Below are 26,322 nucleotides of genomic sequence, written 5' to 3'. Positions count from 1 at the left end.
AGACAACACGTGCATCACCAACCCTAAGGACATGCAGGTAACATCATGGCCAACAGGGGGTGCTGTTAAACTTGTGTTTCCACCCAACTAACGGGTAGTTACAGCTTGTTCTAGTTGACCGTGACATGGCTTGGCTTTTCTACTACATTCATCAGGAACATTTGTGGAACCTGAACAAAAAATAATGAAAGATTTTTCTCACCTGAGATTGAGTTCAGAACCACAGCAAGGCACTGAAAACGCACAATTGTACTTGGAAAAATAATCAGATGACTAATCTGGAAACTTGATAAAGGCACTTAACAATCAACAGCCAGCTATGAAGCCATTTTGCGAAACAACACCTTGATGAGGTAAATAAATTATTTAAGGTTGTGTGGTTGGCTTTTGTTCCATTTTCTTACACCAGTGTCTCTAAACATTTGGTTTGAAAGAACCCCCTCCGGGTTCCACTTGTGGCTTCGAAGAGCTGTATGTTCTCCAAGCCCACCTCTTCCACCGCAAGGACTATTATAGTGAGGCACCGCAACTCTGGCATGAAGGCAGAGGTACGGTGAGTGTTTTTTACATGGGCATCTCGTGTATCACCAGGTTGACGTTGGTGGTGCTGCAGTGTTTGTTGATGGGGCGACTCCTGTTCTCATAGGCCTGGGAGCAAGAGAGGGAGAGATTTTGAAATGTAAGCGTTACTTTCTTTTACACTAGTGTAAAAACGAATCCCGGGGCTCCACTGAAAATGCACTGTTGTGTTGCCATATCTATGTTTGTGACCCAACCCCCTTCAGAGCACTCAACTCTGCAGTTATTTTTGTCGGTTTTTAACCTCTTGGACCTTGTATAATATTGTAGATCAGATTTTGACACTTAACACTGCTTTTTACGTGCACTTGTTTATTGTCTTACGTTGTCTGTCTCTCTCTCACTGTCCGAATGCGCTGAAGTTAACACATTAAGAAACCTGTCTTTTGCCTTAAAGGCCCAATAAGATGTCACTCAGGGTGTCCTGCATACAGCCCCTTGGCAACTATAACTTGGCAAATATACATTCAAAGTCACCTCACTGTTGGGCAGAGATCTTGTCCGAAACAGTTGATATTCAGTATATCAACTGTTGATATTTTTTCATAAATTTGGAAATGTGTCTTTACATATGGTAAGATATTGCACTTTTTTTTTATTGTGAGATTTGATCGTCCTCACTTACAGGTGTCTTGAGATGAAGTGTCTGATAAGTGTCTCAGTGAGAACCCCCAGAACTCACCTGCTTCGCGGAGGCCAAGAGGTCCTCAGCTTCCTGCTGTCCGGTCTGCTGCACCATTTTATAGAAGATGCCCTCAGTGTCCTGCAGGAGGGTGTAGGGCGCGTCGTAAGCCTGGATCTCCCCCGCGTCGAGCACCTGGACACACAGTGGTCTCTCAGGTCAAACTGCTCCGTAACGACAGGTAAGGAACACTAAAGCAGAGCTGCCATGATGGCATTGAGGGTCTTTTGTCCTCTTGTCAACCCAACTCAGACTTTTGACACAAGGCATGCTTAAGTTTGTTTCTAAGGTTGTGTCTGATCAACAGATTTCCAAGGGCATTTGTGATTCACCAATCAAAGGATCACAGAAGTGCTAGCTCCAACCTAACCACATGGTTAGTACTAATGGTAACTGGTCAAGAGCCAGTATGGGTGCTACAGTACAGTAAACTTAGGTTGGGAGGAGTAGTTAGGAACAACAAGGTGTAAGGAGAGGCTGGAGGAGGGGTGAAGAAAGTGAGGGGGAACAAGGAGGACAGGGAATCTAAAGATACAGTTGGAAGGAAGGGGTCAGAATTAGGGGGGTAGGAGTTAGTGAAGGCTGGGAGTGGCAGGGGAGAAGTTATATGGTGTGGTTGCTAGAGGAGAAGAGGGTCACTTACCATGATGCGGTCGCTGTCTATGATGGTGTTGAGTCTATGAGCGATGGTGAGCACCGTGCAATCTCTGAACTTGTCCCGGATCGTCTTCTGAATCAGCTCGTCTGTCCTATGGCGGAAAATACAAACCTCAGACTTGAAGAGCAACACAGAGCAACAGTAGCCCCCCCACTGATCAAACACACTACTACAAGTGCAGACTTCATCTGTGGCCGGTACCTGGGGTCTACGTTGGCCGTGGCCTCATCGATGATGAGAATGCGGTTTTTCCTCAGGATGGCCCTGGCCAGACATACCAGCTGCCTCTGGCCCACGCTGAAATTGGAGCCTGACTCGGCCAGAAGCGTCTCCATCTTGGCGGGAAGCTCCTCCACCACAGACTTCAGCTGAACCTGCACCAGGAGAACACCCCTTCCTTCAACACACGGACCCACTTCCTTCAACACACGGACCCACTTCCTTCAACACACAGACCCACTTCCTTCAACACACGGAACCACTTCCTTCAATGTGTGTGTTCATAGTGTATCTGTTCTGGAGACAGCGTTTGCGGTAACGGTGTGAGCAGGGGTAGAAGGGCTACTGACCTCCTGCAGAGAGTTCCAGAGCTCTTCATCAGAGTGCTGGCTGAAAGGGTCCAGGTTCTTCCTCATGGTGTCGGTGAACAGCACAGGATCCTGGGGAACCAATCAGAGGAGAGCTCAGCAACAGACCCTCCAGAATCATGTTATGAGCGCCAGCCTTCTCCTTCCAGAAGAAGTATGAGGAGGAGTACCTGAGGAATAATGGACATCTTCTGGCGCAGGTCGTGGAGGCCGAGCTCAGAGGTCAGTATTCCGTCCACGTAGATCTTCCCCTGGGGTTCTGCCAGGCGGAACAGGGCCGACACCAGGGAGCTCTTCCCAGCACCGGTTCTCCCCACCACGCCCACCTGAAGGACACATGGAGAGCACAACCAATCACACTACAGATCTCAACCGGGTCATCCCTGGATGTTGCAGAGTTATGGCCGGCAGTCAAACCAAGATGTCCCACCTTCTCCCTGGGCAGGAACGAGGCATTCATATTACAGAGGACCACCGGCCCGTCGTCGCTGTAGGAGAAGTTGACCCCGTCGAAGGTCACCAGGCCTTGGCTCGGCCAATCAAGTGGGGGACGCTTCTCGGTTTCCCATGGTGCTTCGCTCTCCAGCTCCGTGTACTCCATCACTCGCTCCACTGAGGTCATCTTAAAAGAGACAGTTATGTTTTAATCTTAAGAAGGGCCCAAATATTATATGTGAGGCTGGTTTCAAAATCAAGCCACTTATCTCCACATCACAAGATGGGATTGTCCATCCAGATGATTGATGGATAGATCAACTCCACTGCTGAACAAACCAAATGGTAGGCTTGAGTTGGATCAATCCATCATACACCTGGATGGTCACTCCAAATTACCCTTCCAATACAGGACAACGCAAACACATCTTAATTGGTTATTGACCCAAGACTAAGTTGGGATCCACCATCATGTCAAAGGGGGACTTTGAGTGTAGCGCTACAGTGGCCATTCCACTCTGCGTTGATTTAAAACCGTTAGACACATTTCTACAGTTCTCTATTGTGTCCCGACTTGGTGCAACTTTGTGTACACCATGAATGTGCTTACAGATCCCCCCCCCCTCCAACACCATGATTGGTCGAAACAAATATGAGGGGAAGTAAACTAAGATATGAGCTTGTTGGCCATCAGACTTTAGAATATCTCAATTCTGACCAGTAACCACAGACTTACCATGTTTTCCACTTCCGCTGTCTGCCGGACTCCCCACTGGAACATTCCCATGAGGGTGATTGCGTAGGACAAAGCCAGCCCCACATCCCCAGCACCCAGGTCTAACAGAGGAACAAAACCATGACACGTTATGCCAACACAAACATGCATTGAGGGTGCTCAGCCCATTCATTTGATGGGCTTTGATAGCTTTTGTGTTTAGGTACCTAAAACCCAAAAGGATCTTCTTAAACCCAGAACCCTGGTGGTTTAGAAGGGGTTTTGAACCCAGAACCATGTAAGTGCAGAAGGGTAATTGAACCTGGAACCCGGGAGGTTCAGAAGGGGTATTGAGCCCAGAACACAGGAGGGGGTCCGAACAGAGCTTTCTTACCATCTCGGAGCTGCACACAGGCAAATATGAGGATGATGACAAAGACGGCGCACAACAGGTCCAGGCGCATGGCAAACCAACGGGAAGAGGTCAGGAACAGGTACCAGGTCTCTGAATGCAAAAGTTAAACTTTGTATTATAGCAGACGAAACACACCGAATAAGACACGGGAGTTCACTTGGGCCAATTTGATCCATTTGTCTTTGTTTAAATGGCAGCCAGGAAAAAAGTATGAATACATTTTATTATTTGATTGTAATCTATCACAGTAACATGATGATTTTGTTTGATTTCCAATGTGTCTAATACACGTCATTTGCACAGTACACATAGAACAGTGATTCCATGGCATCAGAGAAAAGGGGTGGGGCACCTGAGTGCAGGTCCTGGTGGGCGTCAAAGATGTTCTGGAAGCGCTGCTTGGCGCTGAAGGCCCTGATGGTCCACAGGCCCTGAAGCGAGGAGGAAAGGTGGGAGAACACGGGACTTCGAGCTGCAGGAAGGAGCACAGGGAGCTGGAAGTTGACCTCACATAGGGCAGTTAAACCCCCTCTTGGAGGATCATATCATGTGATACTTGTATGGTAAACCACCAGGTCTAGGTCGTCAAGACCTAGACCTCGAAAATGATGGTTCTAACTTAATGGTGGACAAGATAGACTGGTAAACATTATGGACCACTGCAAAGGTTTTGGCTTTAAACACATGGAGCCCGCACAAGCATGGGGGAGACCAAGGCCTGTTGGGGGCGGGGGGGGGGGGGTACTTACTGGTCCCCTCAAGTCGCTTGATGTCCCTGGAGGTTTGCAGGAAGTAGCGGCGGAGGAACACAAAGACTATAAGGAGCGGTGCGACCAGGATTAAGATCCAGGGAATGACCGACGCCGAAACCACGATCACACCGACTATCTGCAGAAAGACCTGCCAGAGACAACACGTAAAACCCATTTACTGCATTGAACCTCATCTTCCCATTACTATATCTTTATACTAGATTGATTGGTGTACTACATGCACTTTCACTAGAAATACAACGTTAGTCATACACAACTATCCACCAGATGTTTCCTTGAAGAGGCAACAAAAATATGTTCAAAATAGCCGTACATAGTCATACATTTTGCTGTATCCAACAAAATGATTCCTATGGGTTTCAATGACCAAGGGGCCAATAACATCAAGGTGTAGAAGGCAATCTGTTTCTGAACAGCACCTGGCAGGCGTCGAAAAAGGTGACTGGTAGCAACACATCCATCTGCCCGATGTCCTTTGAGAACCGGTTCAGAACCCTGCCTGAACCACACGGAACAAATGCAAAAAATGTCAGGTCCGAGACTCTCTGAGAAACACAAATATCATTCCTACAGCTAGGGCTGCTCGATTATGGAAAAAAATCATAATCACGATTATTTTGGTCAATATTGAAATCTCGATTATTCAAACGATTATTTTTGAGTTTGAAAACATGATGCATTTATTCATAATTTCTCTCCAAAGAAAACACTTTGTAAATGAGAACTTAGAAATTTCCCCTTAAAAATATACACAGAATGGTCAAATAGAAAATAAAGTCCAGATATGAATCCAGCTGTTCTGTAATTTCTATTAAAAAAAATATATATATTATTATTATATATATTTTTAAATCGTTTCAACTCGATTATATTAGTTTGGTGATCATTTCACTCTGAAATCGAAATCGCGATCAAAATTCGATTAATCGCCCAGCCCTACCTACAGCCATGTTTTATTTCTTCCTTGATTGATTTGTATTTCACCAAAGCAAATGTGGATTGAATCTTTACTATATATCCTATATATTTACATTACATCACCTGCACAGGCTTAGGAAATGTTTACCTGCATGAAATTTACCTGCATGTCTTCCATTATTAAAACAAACTAACACAAATGTTTGATATACATTTAGACATGAATCACTCAATTCGGATTTGAATAATAACAAATAACATTCTCCTACCAATGGGGTTCACGTCGAAGAAGTGCACAGGCGCGCGCAGTATAGCGTCGAACATGCGTTTGTGCAGAGTCTCCGTGCTCTTCACCAGCACATAGAAGAAGAGCATTGCCCTGACGAGCCCAAAAAATAGCGTGGCTGCAGTCAGACCTGAAAACACATCAGCACAGCGTTTTGCAATGACCCTGAGCCACAAATATATATACAGAATGCATTTTTTTGATCTAGACGTTTCATCAATATGGTGCCCAATACAGTGCTCTGATCTTCAAAAAATACGAATGATAAAATACAACTTTAAATTTTTTATGTGAAAGACTACACACACTTTATGGACACCACTTGGGACCCAAACAACACATTTTACAGCGAGTCATTTGAAGGATAATCCTGTTACTGTAATTGTAGCATTGGGTTGGTTTTTATTCAAGTCTGTCGCAGTGCCAGCATAGTCAATGTATATTTCAATGATTGCTTGTGTCTGTACCTTAATTGAAAGGACCCATTATTTATGGCATGAGCTACACATGTGTTTTACCTACTGTGAAAAGGACCCATTAATGGTTGCTGTCCTAATGGACAGCCTTTACTTCTTAATTCAGGGTCACTCAACCAATTTAAGTTTCTTAGTCTAAGTGACTTGACAGACTGGTGAATGGGATGGATCACAATCAGTTGTGATCCATCTCATTAAGCAAGCTGTGTTTGTGCTGTGAAAACCAAAGTTCCTATCCTCACCTCCGTAGATTCCAAGGTAAAAGGGTATATCCAACACTTCAGTGGCGTTGGTGATGTTATTTATGTTTGCCATCAGGCTTCCTTGCTTTATGTTGGCCATCAGGCTTCCTTGCTTATCGACCCTGATGAAAATAAGGTCACATACCCATTTGTAATGCCTCTTTTAATGCTGACGAGACTAGATCCAAATAGATGGCTATTTACAAGCCCTGTTTCTATTGATATTGATTCATCTTTAAGGTCTTTAATAATTGATTCAAGTTGGCTGTTAAACCTAAAGAAAGAAAGATGAATGCTAATAGATTTACCAGTCAGACAACCACCAGTCCTGAAGGATGTAGACCACCTAGATGGAAGAAAAAAAAAAGAAGTCACAAAACACATCACCTGTTGTAATGCTTACATTACAAAAAGTTTTTTTTACAGACAAGTCGCCACTTACTGACTACTCAGCTACCATTTGCTAGATTGTGCTCATGATGTATTCAAAATACTTGACACAAGAATATGAAAGAATTCTGAATGTGCTTTTGACACATTCAACAACACTCTTTTGGATGCCGGTTGGGCTCAAGAGATGGATGACAAAATTAATGTGCTTGGCAAAAGCTGGCACTAAGCTTACCTGAGCGACTATGTTGACCACAAAGAGCAGCAGCAGAACAAAGATGTTCGCTCCAGCACGCAAGTACTTGCAGTACATGGCCGTGCTGATAGTCCCCTGCGTTCGGCTCTCCTCCACAGCTGTTTGGGTATGTTCTACCTTTAGAGATGAAACAATAACACTGTTACTAATGTAGTGGCTTAGACAGTGGCCCTAATGTAGTAGCTAAATTACCTTGTAAGCAGTGTTAACATCACAGACAAACAGTGTTCGCATCAATACAGTGTTAGCGCAAGAGACTCATTCTCATTGAAAGTGTTAGCATCTGAGACAGTGTGAGCATCTGAGACAAACAGTGTTAGCATCACAAGCAAACAGCGTTAGAATCTAGATATACTACATAGTTAGCATCAAAGAGGCTGACTAAGCATCAGGGCTGCCAACTTTTGGGTTTTCGCTGGCGTGAGATTCTGTAGAATCTTGTAATGCATACCTCAGTGTTTCCCACAGACCAGGTAGCAATGTGTGGTGGATTTGTTGACGGGGGGTGGGGGGGGGCGAGGTGCGATTACCGGCTGGCGAGGCACGATTACCGGCTGGCGGAGTTGTTGACGGGGGGTGGGGGGGGGTTGAGCTGAGACGTTCTAAAAACTGGGCAGTTCACACTGCTGCACCGAGTGGCGATTATTTTTATTTTTATTTTGGTTGAGAGGCTAGAGTTGCTGTGTTTCGCCATTCTCCATTACTTCTGCATTGTAGTAATTCGCTGGAGCTTAGTTTGTTTAGATCCCGCTAGTTGGATACATTGCATTCTTTCGTAGTGGCGACTTCTCGACTGCAAGGGAAGCTCGGCTTCACCTAAAATTTTGAAAATTAAATGGTCAGATATATACTGTTGTGTTAAAATTTCATTGATTAAAAATGCGTTAGAACACGTCCATCTCGAAGACGAGTCCGTTCAGAATCAGCTGCTTATCGCAGGTCGACTGACTCGATTTCCTTCTCATACACTTACGTGTTTAATTTGCGTGTGTTTAGACAGATGGGCGCGCACACACACGCGCACCAAGCATCACCCGCATTCATTCATTCTATTAAATACTCACTCGCGGTAAAACTATGTTTTCTCACGATCAAATACTCATCAATCCTAAAAGTAATGGGCTTCTACACGATGTCTGGGTCAAGAACATATGTGTTTGCTGTACGGTGTTTGCAGATGCATTGATTTAAAAGCACAACTTTCAGCTGTTCAGCTTTCCCAAATCATTTACCCTAAAACTAGATTTTGTTTTGGAAGCCTGGAATATACTTTGCTCGAATGTATTATTGTTATTATTATCATTTTAACGCATGGCATAGCCTACTATACTTCATTCATGTTCATTCATGCAGCCCTATGGAAAAAAAATATTTCCACAATCCACACGCTATTTCTATGCAGTTTCACACATATGAATAATCTTTGACATCATAATATTTAACATGCAAGTGTAGTGGTGCCTGGTTGCTGCGGGGGAAAATCAGCTTTGCGCCGGGTGCAAACTAGCAACGACACATGCGTCGGTGTAGAAAGTCAATTGCGCCGGGCGCAAGATAGGGCCCTTCTTCTGTTTGGCGCACATGGACTGTCGGAATGGGAACATGTCGGACTGGCAGCATTACGGGGGCGCGATTACGGGCTGGCGGAGTTACATTTAAAAATCGCGTTCAAGTAAAAATAAATAAGAGAAGCGGAATCAATTTGTGGCGCTCGTTGTTCAATCTGTGGCGCTGCGCCACACATTGGCCTATGTGTGGGAAACACTGATACCTTATAGCAGGGTCCGCGGGTGTAAATGTTGACTGTGGGGGGCGGCGATCGGGATTGTTGACGGGGGGGGGGGGGGGGGAGGGCGTGAGAAAGTGGATGTGTGGTGTGTGCGCGTGTGTAAGCAGGCAAAAACGTGTGTCACACGGTGAAACAGTGAGAGTTGGCAGCTCTGCATCAGAGACAATTTTGTGACATAGTTAGCGTCTGAGTCCCACCGGCAGCTGGTCTGCTTCTTCGTTGGGCGCAGAGATACAGGAGACTGTACGGCTGCGTGAGGACTCCTCCGACATCACCTCCCCTTCCTCCTCATGTTTCAGCAGAGAGGTGAAGTCCAGTCCAGACCTCTGCAGGTCTGTATATCCCCCCTGGGCCACCACATTACCCTGTGATGGAGACACCGCAGGGGTTGACTAACGTTTCACATTAACATCAACAATACCACAATCTGGCTTTCAGTTCCCATAACAAAGTCTATTTTTTTTATTTTCTTAGTTTGCATGGAAACCCAAAACCCAAATGCTATACAGCCTAGATCAGTTTCTGTTTGAAAGACTTTCAATAACAAGCGATACGAACTAAGAGAGATAACCGCTTGGATTTGTCTTACTTGTACATAGAAAACTAGCCAAACCAAAATATTGTATTTTGTATAAAATAACCACTCTAATGTAATAAGGTGATGGTGAGTTATGGACTTGGTGCGACGTCGCAGTGTTGGGTACTGGTGCGTGAAGCTGTGGTTCACCTCTATAACCTATCTGTGTGTAAACCTGCGTTGGTCTTAACTAGTAGCTAGTGCCTCAAGATGATGTGCATGCCTTCAGTCAGGGCGGTAAACACGTCATAATCCTCTCAAGCCCCCAAATCATTTTTGCAATTGTTTTTGTTATGAGTGGCTGAACAGATTAGACCATAGTTGATGTGAATCAACAATAATCAACAATTTGTTTTCACTAAGATTACATTGACTTTTTCTGTCTTACATTTGTTTTTTTCCCCCCACCCCTTCTCAAAGGGTTGAGGTTCGGTACCTAGCCCCAACAGACGTTTAAAGTAAGTTAAGTGCTGTGTGTTTGGTCTGATTTTGCCATGCATGAGCGAACATGACATGTATACTGCTCTGTGATTGGATGGAGGAGGACGTACAGACCTCCTTGAGAACCAGGATCTGGTCGACGGCTTTCAGGTACTGCAGCTGATGGGTGACCAGGATCCTGGGCTTGTCCTTCAGAATACCACAGATACACCTGGAGAGAACACACACACACACACACACACACACACACACACACACACACACACACACACACACACACACACACACACACACACACACACACACACACACACACACACACACACACACACACACACACACACACACACACACAGTCTGATTTTGTTTTTTGTCAAAAAGACTTAAATCTAGGGCTGACACCTTCTGGACAGTTGTTGGATTGATGCCCTATGCGACCCAAAAACGTTATACAAAGAACTTGCTTGATATTAAGGCTACCAGGTAGAGTGAACTCAATTCAATGTGGCCGATATAGTAAATCTAGAGATAACTTGACTGCTTCCAATGTTGTGTTGGTCATACTGTAGAATGATTTATTTCTTGTGTTTAGTGAATAATACAGAAGATTAGGAACTTTATAAAGAAAAATTGCATTCTAAATTAGGATTGTAATTTAGATTTTTTTTTAAATATTTTTTTAAATTATTATCAAAAATAAATAAATCACGATTTGATTATTTCCCTAAATCGTTCAGCCCTACTGAGGACGGTTAACTGAAATACACTGCTCATAGGGAGTAAGAGAAAAAAGCGTGTCACGGTAGACTAAAAATGCTACAATTCACGACCCCGCCCTCAGGAGTCTCCTCACACAAGAATCTTCTTGCTCTGCTGGGGATGATAGATTAGTAGGATTTGGCAAGAGGTGTTGTCCGTTAAGGTTAAAAATCCACTGCTTGCAAGATATACTGGTAGAAGCAGGCTAGTGCAAAAAATGACGGAGTGGATTATTGTGAGCGCCACTGCAAAAAAAAAATTAGCAAAAAAAAAAAGATTTCTCATTTATTTTTTCTAAGGCTTATGATAAATATCAAAGAAATAGCTGAAAATTAACATAAAAGATGAACTTAGTTTCTGCCAAGTTCAAAGCACATTTGCACAATGATCTGGTCTCAGCAGATACCTTGACTCTGTTGGTTGTTATGTCGTATTTGGAAGCTCAATCTTTTCCCAAAAAAGTCTCACCAGAAGTAACCATTTAAAGGGTTATTTTTCAAAAATTTCCCCCTAGAGTTGCTAGGTTACCAACTTACAGCACCACTGCTACAAAAATATTGTGCATGCACCGTCCAGGTACAACAAAACCCTTTCCCCCCGCTGCTGAAAATAATCCTAGAGGAAACACTGTATTATCTATAACAGTACAAGCACTTTTTTTTACTTTTCAAACAGGTGCCTCCCGACCTCGGCGTCCACGGCACTGAGAGGGTCGTCAAGGAGATAGATGTCAGCATCCTGGTACACAGCTCTGACACACACACACACACACACACACACACACACACACACACACACACACACACACACACACACACACACACACACACACACACACACACATTCATAGACACATCTACATACAAGACCTGTAGCCCCTGTAGTGTCTGACCGACACACACACACTTAATATATATTTATAATAATATATATAATAATAATTTTATTATAATATAATATAATAATAATAATATACTATTTAGCTGGGTCGGTGTCAGGTCGGCTTAGCTCAGGTTGACTTGTAACCGGAAGTTTGCTAGCTTGATCCCCGGCTCCTCCTAGTGTCGATGTGTCCCTGAGCAAGACACCTAACCCTAACTGCTCCTGACGAGCTGGCTGTCGCCTTGCATGGTTGACTCCGCCGTCGGTGTGTATTAACCGTTGTAGGTCGCTTTGGATAAAAGCGTCTGCTAAATGCCCTAAATGTAAATGTAGACGATGCTTTAATCCAAGACGATTTACAGTGAATTCAGAAATGGATTCTGTGGTACTACAGTACTATAGCAGTAAAACCTGTGGTACTACAGTACTATAGCAGTAAAACCTGTGGTACTACAGTACTATAGCAGTAAAACCTGTGGTACTACAGTACTATAATAGTAAAACCTGTGGTACTACAGTACTAGATCAGTCAACCCTGTGGTACTACATTACAATAGCAGTCAATGTTGTTTTTTTGTCACAAAAACGTTCAAAAAGAAACTGCCGAATCAGGACGAGATAGTAATTTTGACTAATTATATCGGTAACAGATGTTTTAGTGAGGCCAGGGGAGACGGTTACAGTGGTTTGAACATCCAGGATGGTATAGTCCTATAAGCCCCGCCCCCTGGGTTCACCTCTCCAGGGTTCAGGTGCAGCGCCGTCGAATAGGGGGGAAATGTTATGACAATTATAAGGGCCCACAGCCCGCTAGGGCCCACACACAGCCCCCAGTAGCCTCTATGACAAAATGATTATGCATACACTGAACTAATATATACTTCTAATATATAGAATCCGAATTAAAACAAAGCCACAAATCATACAATATTCTAATTTTAATAATTTCAATAATCCCCTTGGCCCCTTCTTAAAAAATGGTTTGGTCCACACCGCGGTTCGTTCTTCCCAGGGACGTGCACACTCAGGAGTTTTGAGGGGCAGGTGCAGAATTGTTGACGGGGGGGGGGGGGGAGGTGTTGGATCGCGGACGAGCACTTTTGCGGGCGCGATTGTTGAAGAACACTCAGAGGGCACTTTTTAATACGAGGCAAAAAGGGCAGGGGCTCAATCACCCCTAGGGCCCTTTGTGTGCACGTGCCTGGTTCTTCCCATGGTTCTTCCTCATCGGAAGTGAGTGAGCGATGAGATTTACAGTGAACAAACAAGCCAATTTAAACTTTAATTGAGATTAGATGAGGCTTGTTGTTTTTGATATTTGTTTTACAACAACGTGTGCTCTTTGTTTCACTTGCACATTTAAGTTAAATGCTACATATTTACCTGTGGACTATCTTGAGCCAGGACACTTTGTTTTTTGCATATCAGTGCTATAATTACCCACACCTATTTGTTGAGTGGTTAATTGAAAATGTATTTGCAATCAGAGGTGTAATAACGTGTTGCAAATCAGGGAAATGAGAATAAGACAATTAATAATACATCATTTACATAATAATACTCTGACTTGTTAAGTCGTTGAATATAAAAAAGGAAACAAATTGGGTGTATTACACCAGGCACCGTCAAGAACACTGAAAAACAAGAACATTTAAGGTGGCAATGAATGGGGGAGAGGGGCCCACACCGATATTCTTTCAGGGGGCCCAGAATTCCTAGCAACTGCCCTGTTCAGGTGAGGTGAGCATCCGACTCACCTGGCCAGGTTGACGCGAGCCTTCTGCCCCCCACTGAGTGTGGCTCCCCGGTCCCCGATCAGAGTCAGGTCCCCGTCTGGCAGCAGCTCCATGTCCTGGAGCAAGTGGAAAAGAACACAAATACGCACTTCTGTACACGGCTGTAACACGTTATATCAGGATGTAAGAAGTCTAGCTAAAACCAACGTCCAAAGTCCAACACACTGACACTCTGGCCTTCTTACAGGACTGCCGGTATTGACTCTTTCTGAGGAAGTTTGTTGCCAAAACGAGACAGTTGCAATACAACTGCACACTGTCACGTTGTCTAAAGAAACCTAAATTTGCGTCCCGCAGTGCAAGTAAACATCGGCTAGAAGCACCGATTGCCATCGAGATTAATGGTCAATACTCAGATCTGGATCTATAGATCTGGACATATTATCATGTTATTTAGATTTACGTCCTGGTGCCCAAACTGGGTTTTGGGCCCTTTGTTGCAAATGAACACCAGGACGTAAATAAAATACATTGAAAATGATGCTGCATTTGGATTAGGGATAACCTAGGCTGGGTAATCCTGAACAAAACCCGGTTTCGGTTTACATGGCAGTTTGGAAACTGGTTGCCCCTTTGCATGTAAACATACTGATTGTGAAGGATCCTTAGGCCATAGTTATAATCAGGCCCAGTCCCATGTCCCCAGTCCCATGTCTTAACAAGAACACTTGCTTTTAGTGCCCTTAGCTGCAAGTTAGCTCCCGAGCTGGCTAGTGTTCAAGGGTTGATTTTAAGGGGGGGAAAAAAAGTATTGGGACACCCTTCCCCTTCGCGGGAATGCGCAAAATCTAGGGTTAGGGCTCAAATCTAGGGGAAGGGGGAGAATTGGGACAGGGCATTAGTCTTGAAATGATTATAATTGAAATGTCCTTGAGGGGTTGTCAACAAGTCCCGGACATTGTGCCAGGTTGTCAGGGTGTAGGTGGGACCACTCACCCTCTTGAGGGCGCAGGCCCGCAGCACCTTCTCGTACTTGGCGGGGTCTAGCTCTTTGCCAAACAGGATGTTGCCGCGGATGGTCCCGGGGAACACCCAGGGCTGCTGGCAGGCGTAGGTCAGCTGGCCCTTCACCGTGAGCACCCCCTTGTCAAGGGGCAGCTCCCCCAGGATGGCACTCAGCAAGGAGGACTGAGGGAAGGGTGGGGGGAAGGACAGGTGTTTCAGTTGGAATGGTTGCCTTGAAAACCTTTTCACAAACGCTCTAACCTGCTAGGCTGAATGACTGCAGCATTTCGGGTTTTTGGTGGTTATAGCGTTCTTAAGCAGGTAAAAATGTATTTTTAAATGTTATCCTTCACATGCCACAGGGGAATAATAGACCAAGCAATAGTTCTAATACCTAATTCAGATTTAACCAATTGGCAGGTAATAAAAATCTGCCATTAGCTGGTGGCAGGTGTTCATTTTGGACCCTGTTCTTAAAGCTTTGGGATTGAGCAGGACAAATTTCACTAATTTTTAAGGAAAAAGGACAAATTCTAAAAGGAAAAATTGGTAAATTCTAAAAGCACAAATTCTAAATTCTGAAATTCCCCAAATGGCTGAATGGATTGACGACCCCTGACCTTTCCGGCGCCCACGGGTCCAATCACCGCCACCAGCTGCTTCGACCCGACACTCAATGAGACGTTCTGGAGGGAGGGTGCGTCTTGGTTCTGCAGAGGGGAGTTAACACACACAGACGTGAACACCTGCCAACAACTTAATTTAATTATTTAGTGATTGGAATCACTCCAAGAGCACAATGCCCTGAAACCCCTAGATCACTTGATGGCCATTGGATGTACTTTTGTTTAACCATCATTAAAAAATGTCATCCCAAAAAATGTTGAAATCTGCCCATGTTCTCCCTCTATTAAAAGGAGGGAGACCCTACATTACAGGCCTATTTTCAATTTACCCATCTTGTCCTTTAGGGATTGGTTAGGGATTGTGAGTTACTGAGCTCAAAGAATATCCTTAATTGTACCAGTTTGGCTACAGGAAACCACACAGTACTATGACGGCATTCTTAAAGGTTGTTAATGATATAGTTGAGTCACTGGTCATTGGTCAATATGTATTTAAAAGTCCATCCTTGGTGTGCTCCCTTCTTTCCATTGTGTGTATACATCACAAAAGACTAGCAATTATTGAACAATTATTACCTACCCAATTATTACCTATCCGTCCCTAGGGTATGCATTGTCATTGTCACTGGCAAACGGGCCTTACTGTCAGCCCCTGCAGCATGAAACATCTTGTAGACTGATCCGTAGCTAGTGGGCTTGATCCCTTCAAAAATGTCGTAAAGGGTTTGTTTGCCAATCAAATTGGAATTTGTACTCACTTCCCTTGATAGACCCATCTCCAGCAGTCTGTTAGGCATATCATTTTGAGACCTACTTCTAAATGTTTTGTTTTATGTCGTTTTAATGTTTATTGTATTGTGTTAAACTGTATTGCTGCCATCTTGACCAGAGGGGTATTCCATCAACCAAGCTAAGCGCAAAGCCGGGCTTATTTCGCTTAGCCTGACTTCTTTCAGCTCGAGTTGCGTTCCAACGTGACTTAAGGGAATCTCCGCTAAGTAACCATGGCAACTTATCCAACCAAACTAACCTGGTCGGTAGCAGGTTAACTGTCAGGCTAACTTGAGCGGTGTTTCAGAGAAATCCATCTGTCTGCAACAATTGTACCATCAGAAGGTTCCGCCAAGCCTAATCCTCACGATTTTGTAGTACAAATAGCGTATATTTTCACTAAGGGTCTAAGATTAAATTATGCAAATAAAATAATTAAATGAATTGCTATCTATTGTTACCGTGGCTATTTTCTCAACACATTTTTATACAAATCTATGTACTGTAATGAAACCAGGAATCAGCAGTTGGGTGAATGGTCTAGCACTTGCCCTGTGATACGCGCGACCCGAGTTTGCGTCCAGAGTAGGCTATTTCATAGTATTCTTGGCGTTGGCTTAATTTTGTAATTCCCTTTATTAATTAGATTAATTCCCTCGAGACAATTTCCCTGATTACAAATCTATGGTCAATATTAAATTAATTTAATATGTTACGCTTAATACTACTTATGCAATCAACAGATCGGCGATTTTCTTTTGCCAGGCGGCCTCCCTGTTTTTATTAATGGTTACGGTGTTCCCTTTTTGAGTTCTTATATGCTTGTACTCCTCATAGACCTCTGTTCGCCGCTGGAAAAGATCCCGCTCTGTCCTTTTCGGACATTTGATCCATGATTCGACATTCACGGTTCTGGGCTGGTTACATATCTCGTGAACACGCATAATCCATGATAACGTTAGCCTGGCTTGAACTAACCTGAGCAAGGCACGACTGAACTGCGTTGATGGAACGGCTTAAACCTCAAGTGGAAGTTGGCGCTAGTTCTAACCGGGCTTAATCAACTAAGCGCTGCTTTCGTTAGTGACTTTGATGGAATACCCCTCAGGGCTCCCTCGAAAAAGAGATGTTGTCAAATAAAGGAGTTTGTAAAGCAAAAAAACAATGTTCCGATCAGAACAGTAGGGAGGGAAGTTTTGGCTGTTTGGTTTCAAAAGCGTGCCCTCTTCTGCTCCCTCACTCTCACAGGTTTTGCTGACCTTGTCCCAGTAGCAGACAAGGTCCTGGATGATCACAGAGGCATCCTTTTCCTGGCAGACCACATTGATGTTCTCTGGCAATTCCTCCAGCATCAGGAATGTCTACATTTACCAAAATAAAACAGATTCAATAATAACAACAACAACATCAAGTAAAATACATTATTAAATAATTCATTGATAAATAAGCGAATAACAAAACGTTAGTACGTTAGTACATTATACATACATTTACATTTAGCTGACTATTCAAAAGCGTCTTGCAACCATTCATACACAGACGTACATTATGCACAATGGACTACTAATTTACTCAAAGCCTTAGTCTTAAAAAAGATCACACATCCCGACTAATGCAACGTGCCCCCCCCCCCCCCCATATACAAGCCAAATTGTGATGATATTTTAGAGAGCAAAACTATCGGAAAATAGATATAGGTGAGGTGAAATTTTGGATAATTCAGAAATAATTGTTTTCTGCTGCCAACAAACAGCAATCAGACACATCAGATTTAAACACATCAGATTTAAAATCGATTCATAAAATCAGTTTGGGTTCCAGCTAAGTGCAGCAGCTAGCCTAGCCAGTGACCCAGATAACCCAAATAAACGAGTTTAGATGACTCGACAAATGTTATCACAACATTGGGACTGCATGGGGGAGAGGGCAATAGAGACAGCTTTTTAGTTATTTAATGAAGACAACCTTTGTCCTGGTTTATGACCCAAGCCCTAAAATGCACTCACACTTTTCTTTATGGCAAGTGGGTGGAGCAAGCTATAGACATTGGTTTTCTGATTCACTGAGAATAACTAAGAGAATAGCTGTGGGACCTTTTCTTTTTTTATAGATATAGACATATAGATATAGAGAAACTGAAGAATGTCTGAGGGCTTGGTTATTCTCTAAAGCATGTCCATGTCAGCTCTTGAGCAGACTCTTGACTGTAAATGGACTGCATTTTTTATAGCGCTTTTATCCAAAGCGCTTCACAATATGGCCTGACATTCGCCCATTCATGCACACATTCACAGCTGGTCTGGAGCAGTTAGGGTGAGGCGTCTCGCTCAGGGACGCCCCGACACTCAGCTAGGAGGAGCCGGGGAGCGACCTAGCAACCTTGCGGTTACCAGCCAACCCGCTCTACCTCCTGAGCTACGGCCGCCCCTCTTGATTACATGTGAGCATGCTTTAAGCACCCCAAGAAATCGTCCGGCGGTGTATAGACCCGTCGGGCTCCTGATGGCCAATCCACCTCACGCCTGGTGGGGGAAAAAAAAATCCTATGGGGGCTCCCCCTCACCTGGATCCGTTGAATGCTCACGAGACTCTCAAAGAGCTTCTCGAGGGCGCTGGGGAAGAAGAGCGTGACGGTGAGGCGGATGGCGCTGTACAGCGTCACAGTGACGAAGACTTGGCTGGCCGTGATGGTGTTGCCCAGCATCACGTACACGGTGAAGGTGAGGAGGACGATGACCTTGCTGGCTGAGAAGTAGGCGGCAAAGTTGGCGGCTCGCAGCATGGAGCTCTTCATCAAGTTGACGATCTCCTCCCTACGGTGGTGAACGGGCAGGGGGGGGGGGGGGGGGGGTTTAGAGACAGCATCGTCTTTCATCTACACACCGTATAAGCACATGTATGATGGGCTAAATGTACGATGGAGGGACCCCACTCCAGCTTACTAGAGTTGGTACAGTCCGCCGTTGGAAGTTTAAATCAACCCATCATACATCTGGGAGACACACACACACACACACACCATTTAAATGGTTAAAACCTTACGCTCTGAACATGGAAACCAGGGCCGCGAAGGGCTTCTCCCAGGCGTACATCTTGATGATGCGCATGCCGGACACCACTTCATTCATGGTGCGAATCCTGCTGTCTGTGAGCACCGCCGTCCTGTTCCTGCAATGCATCATGGGTAAAAACATCATTATGCAGATGTAATACCCCAAATTAAATGACATAAAAGCTCAAGTTAGGGTAGGCAATTACATTTTTCTTTGTGGTCATATTAGTTGACATTGTTTAGTCTGCATCCAGACTGACAGAATATATGAAGTGCCTTGAACAAATAAAGAATGCCTGTGGCTGTGAGAGGCCTGTAATAAGTAGTCAATTAAATTAAGCCCAAAATGCTAAAGCTAGCGAATTGGGCACAGGTTTAAGGGATGGGCTCGGAGGGAGGTCTGAATGGAAGGCAGCGATTTTTTCTGGTGGATACTTTTCAAAATCTAGATGAATTTGACTGTGGGGGGGGGGGGGGGTATTTCCATACTAAAAGAGTGAGGAGGTATCCTGGGGAAGAGGGCTATATGGCAAGGCTGTGTTGTCAGGTGGCATGGTTATATAGTCAACGGAGCAAGGGAGCTCTCTCTGAGGTGCAGAGGCACTAGACAAAGGCTTATTTCATTATAACTAGATGGAGTAGATGCTTATGTTTTACATACGCTTGGTGTGTAATTCATATTTTCCATGGTGTTTCCATGGTGGAATGTGCCTACTTGACCGACCACTTGGATGTCATACTGAACAATAAGGACGATTTAATGCAGAGGGCTAAACATATGACGTAATGAAGTACAGTATCAAGCGATAAGGCCTGCAAGTCTACAGTTGTAGTTAGGGATGCGCCGATCAGGTATTTTAGGTGAGCCGTTCCGGATCACCGATCACCGTTTTTTTAATTCTGTGAATATATATCTATTAATAGGCTGTTTGTCGTTGAAAAACGTGTGCCATTTACAAAAAGGGTTTTTAATTACTTTGCGTTATGTTTTGTTAATGTGTTGAGCCGACGGAAATGCCTTGTGTTCCTTTAAGAAAAGACGCAACGGCATGTCAAGTTGTTTAGTTTTAGACTAATTAAGAGTTGAATCCCACGGTTTTCTGACCATTTCTATACGTTTATACTTTTTTACATCACTTACAAAGGAGAAAGAAAAAAAAATCTGGAGATTTCTATTCATTGGAATGAGTTAGCATCCCCTGTGATGTAACATTTTAAACCATTGAAAAGGTCCTTGCAAGTTAAACTGTTTACATATCATCAGTGAGGCCAGGCAATCGTTTACAAGACAAAGGTTTACTAATGTTGGCTTTATTACCTTTGGCTGACACCAAAGGGGATTGTCTAATATGCACACAGGATCAATAGAGAGTGCACAGTGGAAGCCCGCCTTGGGGAGTGAACTGCCTTATTCCACTCAGGACCCGATTTAACCATGCAAAAGCCAAAAAGGCACCTTTATTGCAAAGTCAAAAGTCAAAGTACAAAGAATTCTTCCCAAAATCTGGGAAGAATTGACGGTCCCGACACCTGGAAGGACCGGTCTCTCCACACGAGTGCCCCATGGCTGGGAGAGCCCTGAATGAGTGGAGAAGCAGGCTATTTAAGCCCTGCTTCTCCACAAAAATTAGGTAGTGGACCAGAAAAGGCATAAAAAAAAAAAAAAACTTTGCTCAGCCCTCACAGTGGGCTACTGTTTGAGAGAGTTCAGAAGTGAAGTGATAGGCCGTGATAACAATGACATAACAAAAAAAGTCGACTCCACAGCCGTCGCTGGGTGAAGGAGCACACAAGTTACCTGAAAACGGAGAACATCCTCCCAAACAGGGTTTGCAGGGGCATCAGAAAGATGAGGAGTGCTATTCCAACCAGACACGAGGGCCCTATTTCTCCCCACAGTAGGACGATCACCACTGCTACCTGGATTGGCCCCAGCCACAGGTAGTGCAGGAATATGGTAAGCTGGAGATGAAAGGAAGAACCAAATCAGGAGCAGCCATCTTGTGCTGGAGAGGACCGCTAAATTGTGAGTGAGGCCTCGGTGTATCCCTGAGTCTTCCGTCCACATCCCGGCATTGGGGGGTGTGCCTGCCTGGTGCATTACATGGGGAGGTCCCAATAATGTGAACCTCGACAGGATGTGATCAGTCGCGATAGTGAATTCCACACTAGTTGCCAAGCTCACTAATTATAATGCAAACCGGGACGTGAATAAGCGTTGGCAGGCTGCCAGGTACTGGCCGCACACGCTGACGAACTGAACTGTGGGTGGTTGGTATGTAGTGTATAGAAGTAGTTATTGTAGCTATGATGTTGTAAATCAACAAAAATATCAAAATGCTATGCTTTAAGCGAACTTCTTGGCCTAACCATCCTGGTCGGTGGCGAATTCACATACTTCGTCAAACTTGCCGACGTCGTTGGAGAGGAGGTTGACGATCTGACCCGTGGTCGTTTTCCCTGTGGCCGAGTTGCTGAGACACAAGGCCTGGAAGGAGGGAAGAACAGCATTAACATCCTAACACACTCGGGGGTCTTACCATAAATAAGTTACCCAACCACGACCCTGACCCGTTGCGAACACAGGTCTTATCTTGTAGAAACATGTGGAAGAAAAGAATCTCTGTTTCCCCGCCCACTTCACAGTGGTTACGGGGAGTGAACCTGAAAATCTCCCCTTGCGTCTCTCTTATTTTTTTAAAGATTAAAGATTAAAGACAAAATAATAATAAAATATATAATACGATAATTAATCTCACGAAACTGCCCGCCAACGCTCAAGTTACAGCAGGTAAACAACACCCTATTTCAAGCCACACCAACCCCCCCCGCCCCATCCAATAGGCTCACCTTCCTGTAGATCATGTTACACACAGCAACCCGTATCTTCATGCCCGCCGCTTGGGTATGGAAGAATAATATGTGATGAACCACCGCCAACACAAGGATGCATAGGGACATGCCAAGGGCGTAGTAGTAGGCCAGTTCCAGACCATGGTAGTCGTTGGGGTCGTAAGTCTCAAAGAAGCGCAACAGGTACCCCAGCAGCACTGACTGGATGATCTTGTTCGCCTCCTGAGAGCAGAGAGTGGTTACGTTCGGACCATCCGTTGAGTTACATTCAACGCTTCAACACGAGTCTGCCAGCTCTCGCTGAATGTTCAATTTGCATAAAAGGAAACTGAAGTTCGGTTCAACTTTTGTCCCACCCCTTTGATGCGCGCCAACCCCCCCAGCCGCACGCGAGCCGTCTGAAGCTTATCCCCGCGCTTTATAGCATCCAATTCAGGAATAAAGCAAATTTTTTTTAAAAGGCTAAAAACCCTTTTGGCTTTACTAGCTCAACTTATGTCACGTTGCATAAAGTGATATTGGGTAGTTATGTCTGAGAATTTTTAGGAGTACAAGTACATGAGCAAAGTATCGAGCCCGAGTCCAAATACTGGTATCGGTACATCCCTACTTGTATGCATCTATGTTGAGACGCCCAACATGCTCTTGTTTATTTCTGTGATTATTTGTTTTACAGGGTGGGAAAAACATAAATATCGGACGTCTTGAGGATTCGCAGAATCGACTTATAGACTCGACAGCATCGTCAAGAAAGCAAAGTTTCTCAAGGTAAAATGAAACCTAGGGGATTATTACCTGAGGATTAAATAGATGATGAGTCGGCCTGCAATGCGTAAATTACCTCAATGAATGTGAAGCTCCCCAGCAGTGCATAGGATTTCCAGTAGCAACGGATGACTGCTTTAGAGAAGCTTGGTTTCTTCAGCTCTTTTGAACTCTTCAGGCACTCTTCATCCCAGTAGCTGTGAAATGGGGTTGATAGGTCTTATTGATCTGTACCAGGAATGAGAGCCCTCCACCCAGCAGTTAGAACCAAGATGGCCGGCGTTCAGAAACTGCTTTTGTTGGCAAAAAAAAGCTATAGGCCTACTTCAAACTTTACTTTTTTTTTTTTTTTTACATCTGATGTCACTGTTTGTTTGGGGCAAAATATAACAATAACATGAGTAGAAGATTATTAAGCATTTAAAACATTTTATTTTCACACACACAGACAGACACAAACACACACCTTTGCAAGGTCTCCCCCAGTGTTTTCGAGCGGAATTCCGGCAGCACATTGTACAAGTCCTCTTCTTCTAGGGACCGTTTGTAACCAATACGAAACAAGGGGTTCAGCCAGCTGGTTTTGGAAGAGAGTTTAGAGAGACTTGAATCATAGAAGCCTATTGGCTAAAAAATGATTGTTGAAATCATAACATGACATGTACGAAACGCATGGTCTAAAACAGTATGCTTTTCCAGCCAGCCCCGCCAAGACCTCAAGTCCTTCCCTTTTAAGGAGAAGGACCTCCTGTAGGACACACACAGGATATGCCAATCAGTTAATTAGTCATCAACACACACACACACACACACACACACACACACACACACACACACACACACACACACACACACACACACACACACACACACACACACACACACACACACACACACACACACACACACACACACACACACACACACACCAAAGTAATTGGCTCCTACAATGGCAAATTAAAATCGTATTATATAGAGAATATGGTCAATAAAAAAGATTGACATGTCAGGGAAACCACTTAAGCAGCGAGGAAACATAAACAGGTTAAAAACCTGTTGAACACGGTTAACGCAAGCATTTCATGTAAATTACACTTTCTTTAGGTTAACTTTCGTCAGTAAAAAGTGTGCCAAGTGTGTCTCATTGGTTTTGGAAGAAGAACAACATTATATGGGTATCCAAAACTATTGTATTTCAATAATTTTTCGGGATCCACAGATAAAGAGATAAAGATTAATGTTTTTTTTGCAGTAAATTGACACATGTTCAAAGTAAGTAAAGTAAAAAGTAAAAGTAGTCAATACAGTATAGGCTGTCTGTCTAGTAAACTTCACCTTTCTTCAAAAATTAATAAATGTATATACACACACACACACACACACACACACACACACACACACACACACACACACACACACACACACACACACACACACACACACACACACACACACACACACACACACACTACTATTATAGCCTACACTTTATATTTATCACCAATAAAAAACGCTTTCTTTGGATATCTGAAATAAAACAAATTAACTATTAACATTTGGATTTTTGATATCTGAAAGAGTTGTTCCTATATTGTAGATAACCAGAATGTTCTTTCTGGATATCATGAGTGCAATTGAATGCAAATCTGGAACCCAATACACATGGTCAAAGGGGTGTGGTTTGACCTTGGACGTTGTGGATATCCAAAATGACAATTGTGGTTAGGAGAAATATGATTGTGGATATCTAAAAAATATATTTTTGACTGGGAAGAATTTAATTTCAGACGTGGTGTAAGACGTGGTGTTAAGGGTTTAAAAGGCTTGCCACAGTGACGTGGAACTAATTTAACTCAATAATACTTCACTGCTCGATCACATGGTCAGGGTGCGAAGAGGAGTGACATCAGACCTCGGAACCGCTTTAAAGCTGCTTTCACACCACCGCCCGGCAACCGCCCTGATAACCGCCTCGCTGCCGGAGGGTTCCGCGCGGCGGTGTGAAAGGGCCAGGCGTTTTTAAAGGTGTCATTCGTTGAGAAACTGCTTAGAACCTTTTGAAATACGATAGGTTACTCAAGAGTTGCATATGCATGCAGAACGTGAAAATGTTCTTCTACCTCGATTGCCTGCAAAATAAATAGACGCATAAACGAGCGAATCAGAAAAGCCTCACCAACTGACGTAATTTGGTGAATTAGTATTCATGGCCTCGCCCACCTTGGCTTGCGACGGCCCACGGACAGTGGGCTTATTGCGTTGCCTGTGCTATTTGTTGCGATTACAAAACAACGTTGCATCTCTTGGCCGAGAAAGAAGAGTTGAGGAAGAAATGGTTGGATTGGACATTACCACTACGGCACGGCGGCCGGGGAACGGTGATTGAATACAGAAAGTAGAGCCGCCTCGGGGCACCGCGGCCGGAGCTGGGGTCCCGGGCGCGGTGCACGGCGGCCGGTGGAGTCCAGGAGCTCAGCTCCGGCCGCAGTGCTCCGAGGCGGCTCTTCTTTCTGTATTCAATCAACCAGACACCCCGTATGAGCCCAGTGGTTCTCTCTCTCTCTCTCTCTCTCCTTCTTCCTCTCTCTGAAAGTTTAATTGGTTTTATTACTGTGACGGACAGTGATGTTAGCCATTCAGAGGCGAGTCATTTGCATGTCATGAGTAAGAGCCCAAATCATGTCGTTCCTCCCCGCCCACCTCCTCCACCACACTAGAACAGCGTGAAAGAGGAGCACCGGAGCATTTTTTTCACCAAAACCGACTCACAGGGAATTCATTCCTACTAGTGACCACTAATGAATGACTAATGAAAAAACGGTGCAATGAAAGCGGCTGCTGCCGCCGATAGTTTCAACACCGGGAAAGCTGAGCGGTAGAGCAGAATCTGTGCGCGTTCACGTGAGCGGCAAACGCTTCCTGGTCCAACCGCCGCGGTGTGCCAGCAGCTTTAATGAGTCAGTTCTGGTTAAACACGATAATCTGGGACCGTATGCATGCGATGTGCGTGCAGGCGATACTACAGAACTGCCAACTCTCACGGTTTTGCCTGCTTATACACGCTCACACGCCCCCCCCCCCCCAACCCTGCTATAAGGTATGCATTACAAGAATCTCACTCCGGCCAAAACCCAAAAGTTGGCAGCCCTGCGATACATTGTTATAACTCTAGTTGTAGGACTCAGACATGCTGAGTCAATTGAAAGAATCTATTCATATAGATAGTCCTGAGTCTTGTATGTCTATGGTCTAAGAAGTATCTTAGTCAAAGTGCTGTGTATGTGTATCTGGTTTAAGTAGTCAAAGTCCTGTATGTCTATGGTTGAAGTTGCGTAATTCCAGTATGTAGGCTATGTATATGGTCTATTTAGTCTAAGTCCTGTGTGTCTACACACCTAAACAGACACCGCGCACCACTTCTTGTTATGTCATCCGGCGCGTTTCCAGTTCAAACATTGTTTCCGACTCACCAGAAGAAAAGCTTTGAGACCCAGTTGGCCGTCGCCGCTGGGTTGATCTTCTCTATCTCTTTCATCTGGACCAGCTCCATGGCTGCAACTCATTCAGGACCGATATCAATACGTTGTTGGGGGTGACGCTCCCAATTAAAGCCCACCGAGAGATGCGTCCGCCTGTGTCCCTTTGGAGGCGCCG

The 26,322-nt window shown here is 44.4% G+C and overlaps 1 protein-coding gene across 1 annotated transcript; it reads right to left on the bottom strand.

Annotated features, from left to right (window-relative positions):
- Positions 1-284: 284 nt before the first annotated feature.
- Positions 285-26,322, bottom strand: LOC311369575 (ATP-binding cassette sub-family C member 4-like). The gene is made up of 31 exons (XM_084487783.1): positions 26,139-26,322; positions 23,135-23,245; positions 22,745-22,865; positions 21,901-22,125; positions 21,449-21,538; positions 20,849-21,012; positions 19,041-19,166; positions 18,562-18,811; positions 17,258-17,359; positions 15,222-15,311; positions 14,593-14,784; positions 13,618-13,712; positions 11,643-11,729; positions 10,334-10,430; positions 9,399-9,566; positions 7,392-7,529; positions 7,075-7,112; positions 6,767-6,888; positions 6,032-6,178; positions 5,264-5,343; positions 4,821-4,971; positions 4,424-4,543; positions 4,051-4,161; positions 3,678-3,778; positions 2,937-3,128; positions 2,677-2,832; positions 2,489-2,578; positions 2,121-2,293; positions 1,905-2,010; positions 1,262-1,396; positions 285-648 (listed from the first exon to the last, which is right to left on the bottom strand). Exons 1-31 carry the CDS (start codon positions 26,216-26,218, stop codon positions 565-567), a joined length of 3,942 nt encoding a protein of 1,313 aa, XP_084343909.1. The 5' UTR covers positions 26,219-26,322; the 3' UTR covers positions 285-564.

Source organism: Micromesistius poutassou (assembly GCF_964030765.1).
Source record: "Micromesistius poutassou genome assembly, chromosome: 24".
NCBI classification, from domain to species: domain Eukaryota; kingdom Metazoa; phylum Chordata; class Actinopteri; order Gadiformes; family Gadidae; genus Micromesistius; species Micromesistius poutassou.
This window is presented reverse-complemented; position numbering and strand designations above follow the sequence as displayed.

Coding starts and splice junctions, on each gene's coding strand:
- LOC311369575 (XM_084487783.1), bottom strand. CDS start 26,218: ATGGAGCTGGTCCAGATGAAAGAGATAGAGAAGATCAACCCAGCGGCG. Junction 7,530..9,398: donor AAGAAGCAGACCAGCTGCCG/GTGGGACTCAGA, acceptor TCATCTCTAAAG/GTAGAACATACCCAAACAGC. Junction 7,113..7,391: donor TGGTCAACATAGTCGCTCAG/GTAAGCTTAGTG, acceptor TCTTCCATCTAG/GTGGTCTACATCCTTCAGGA.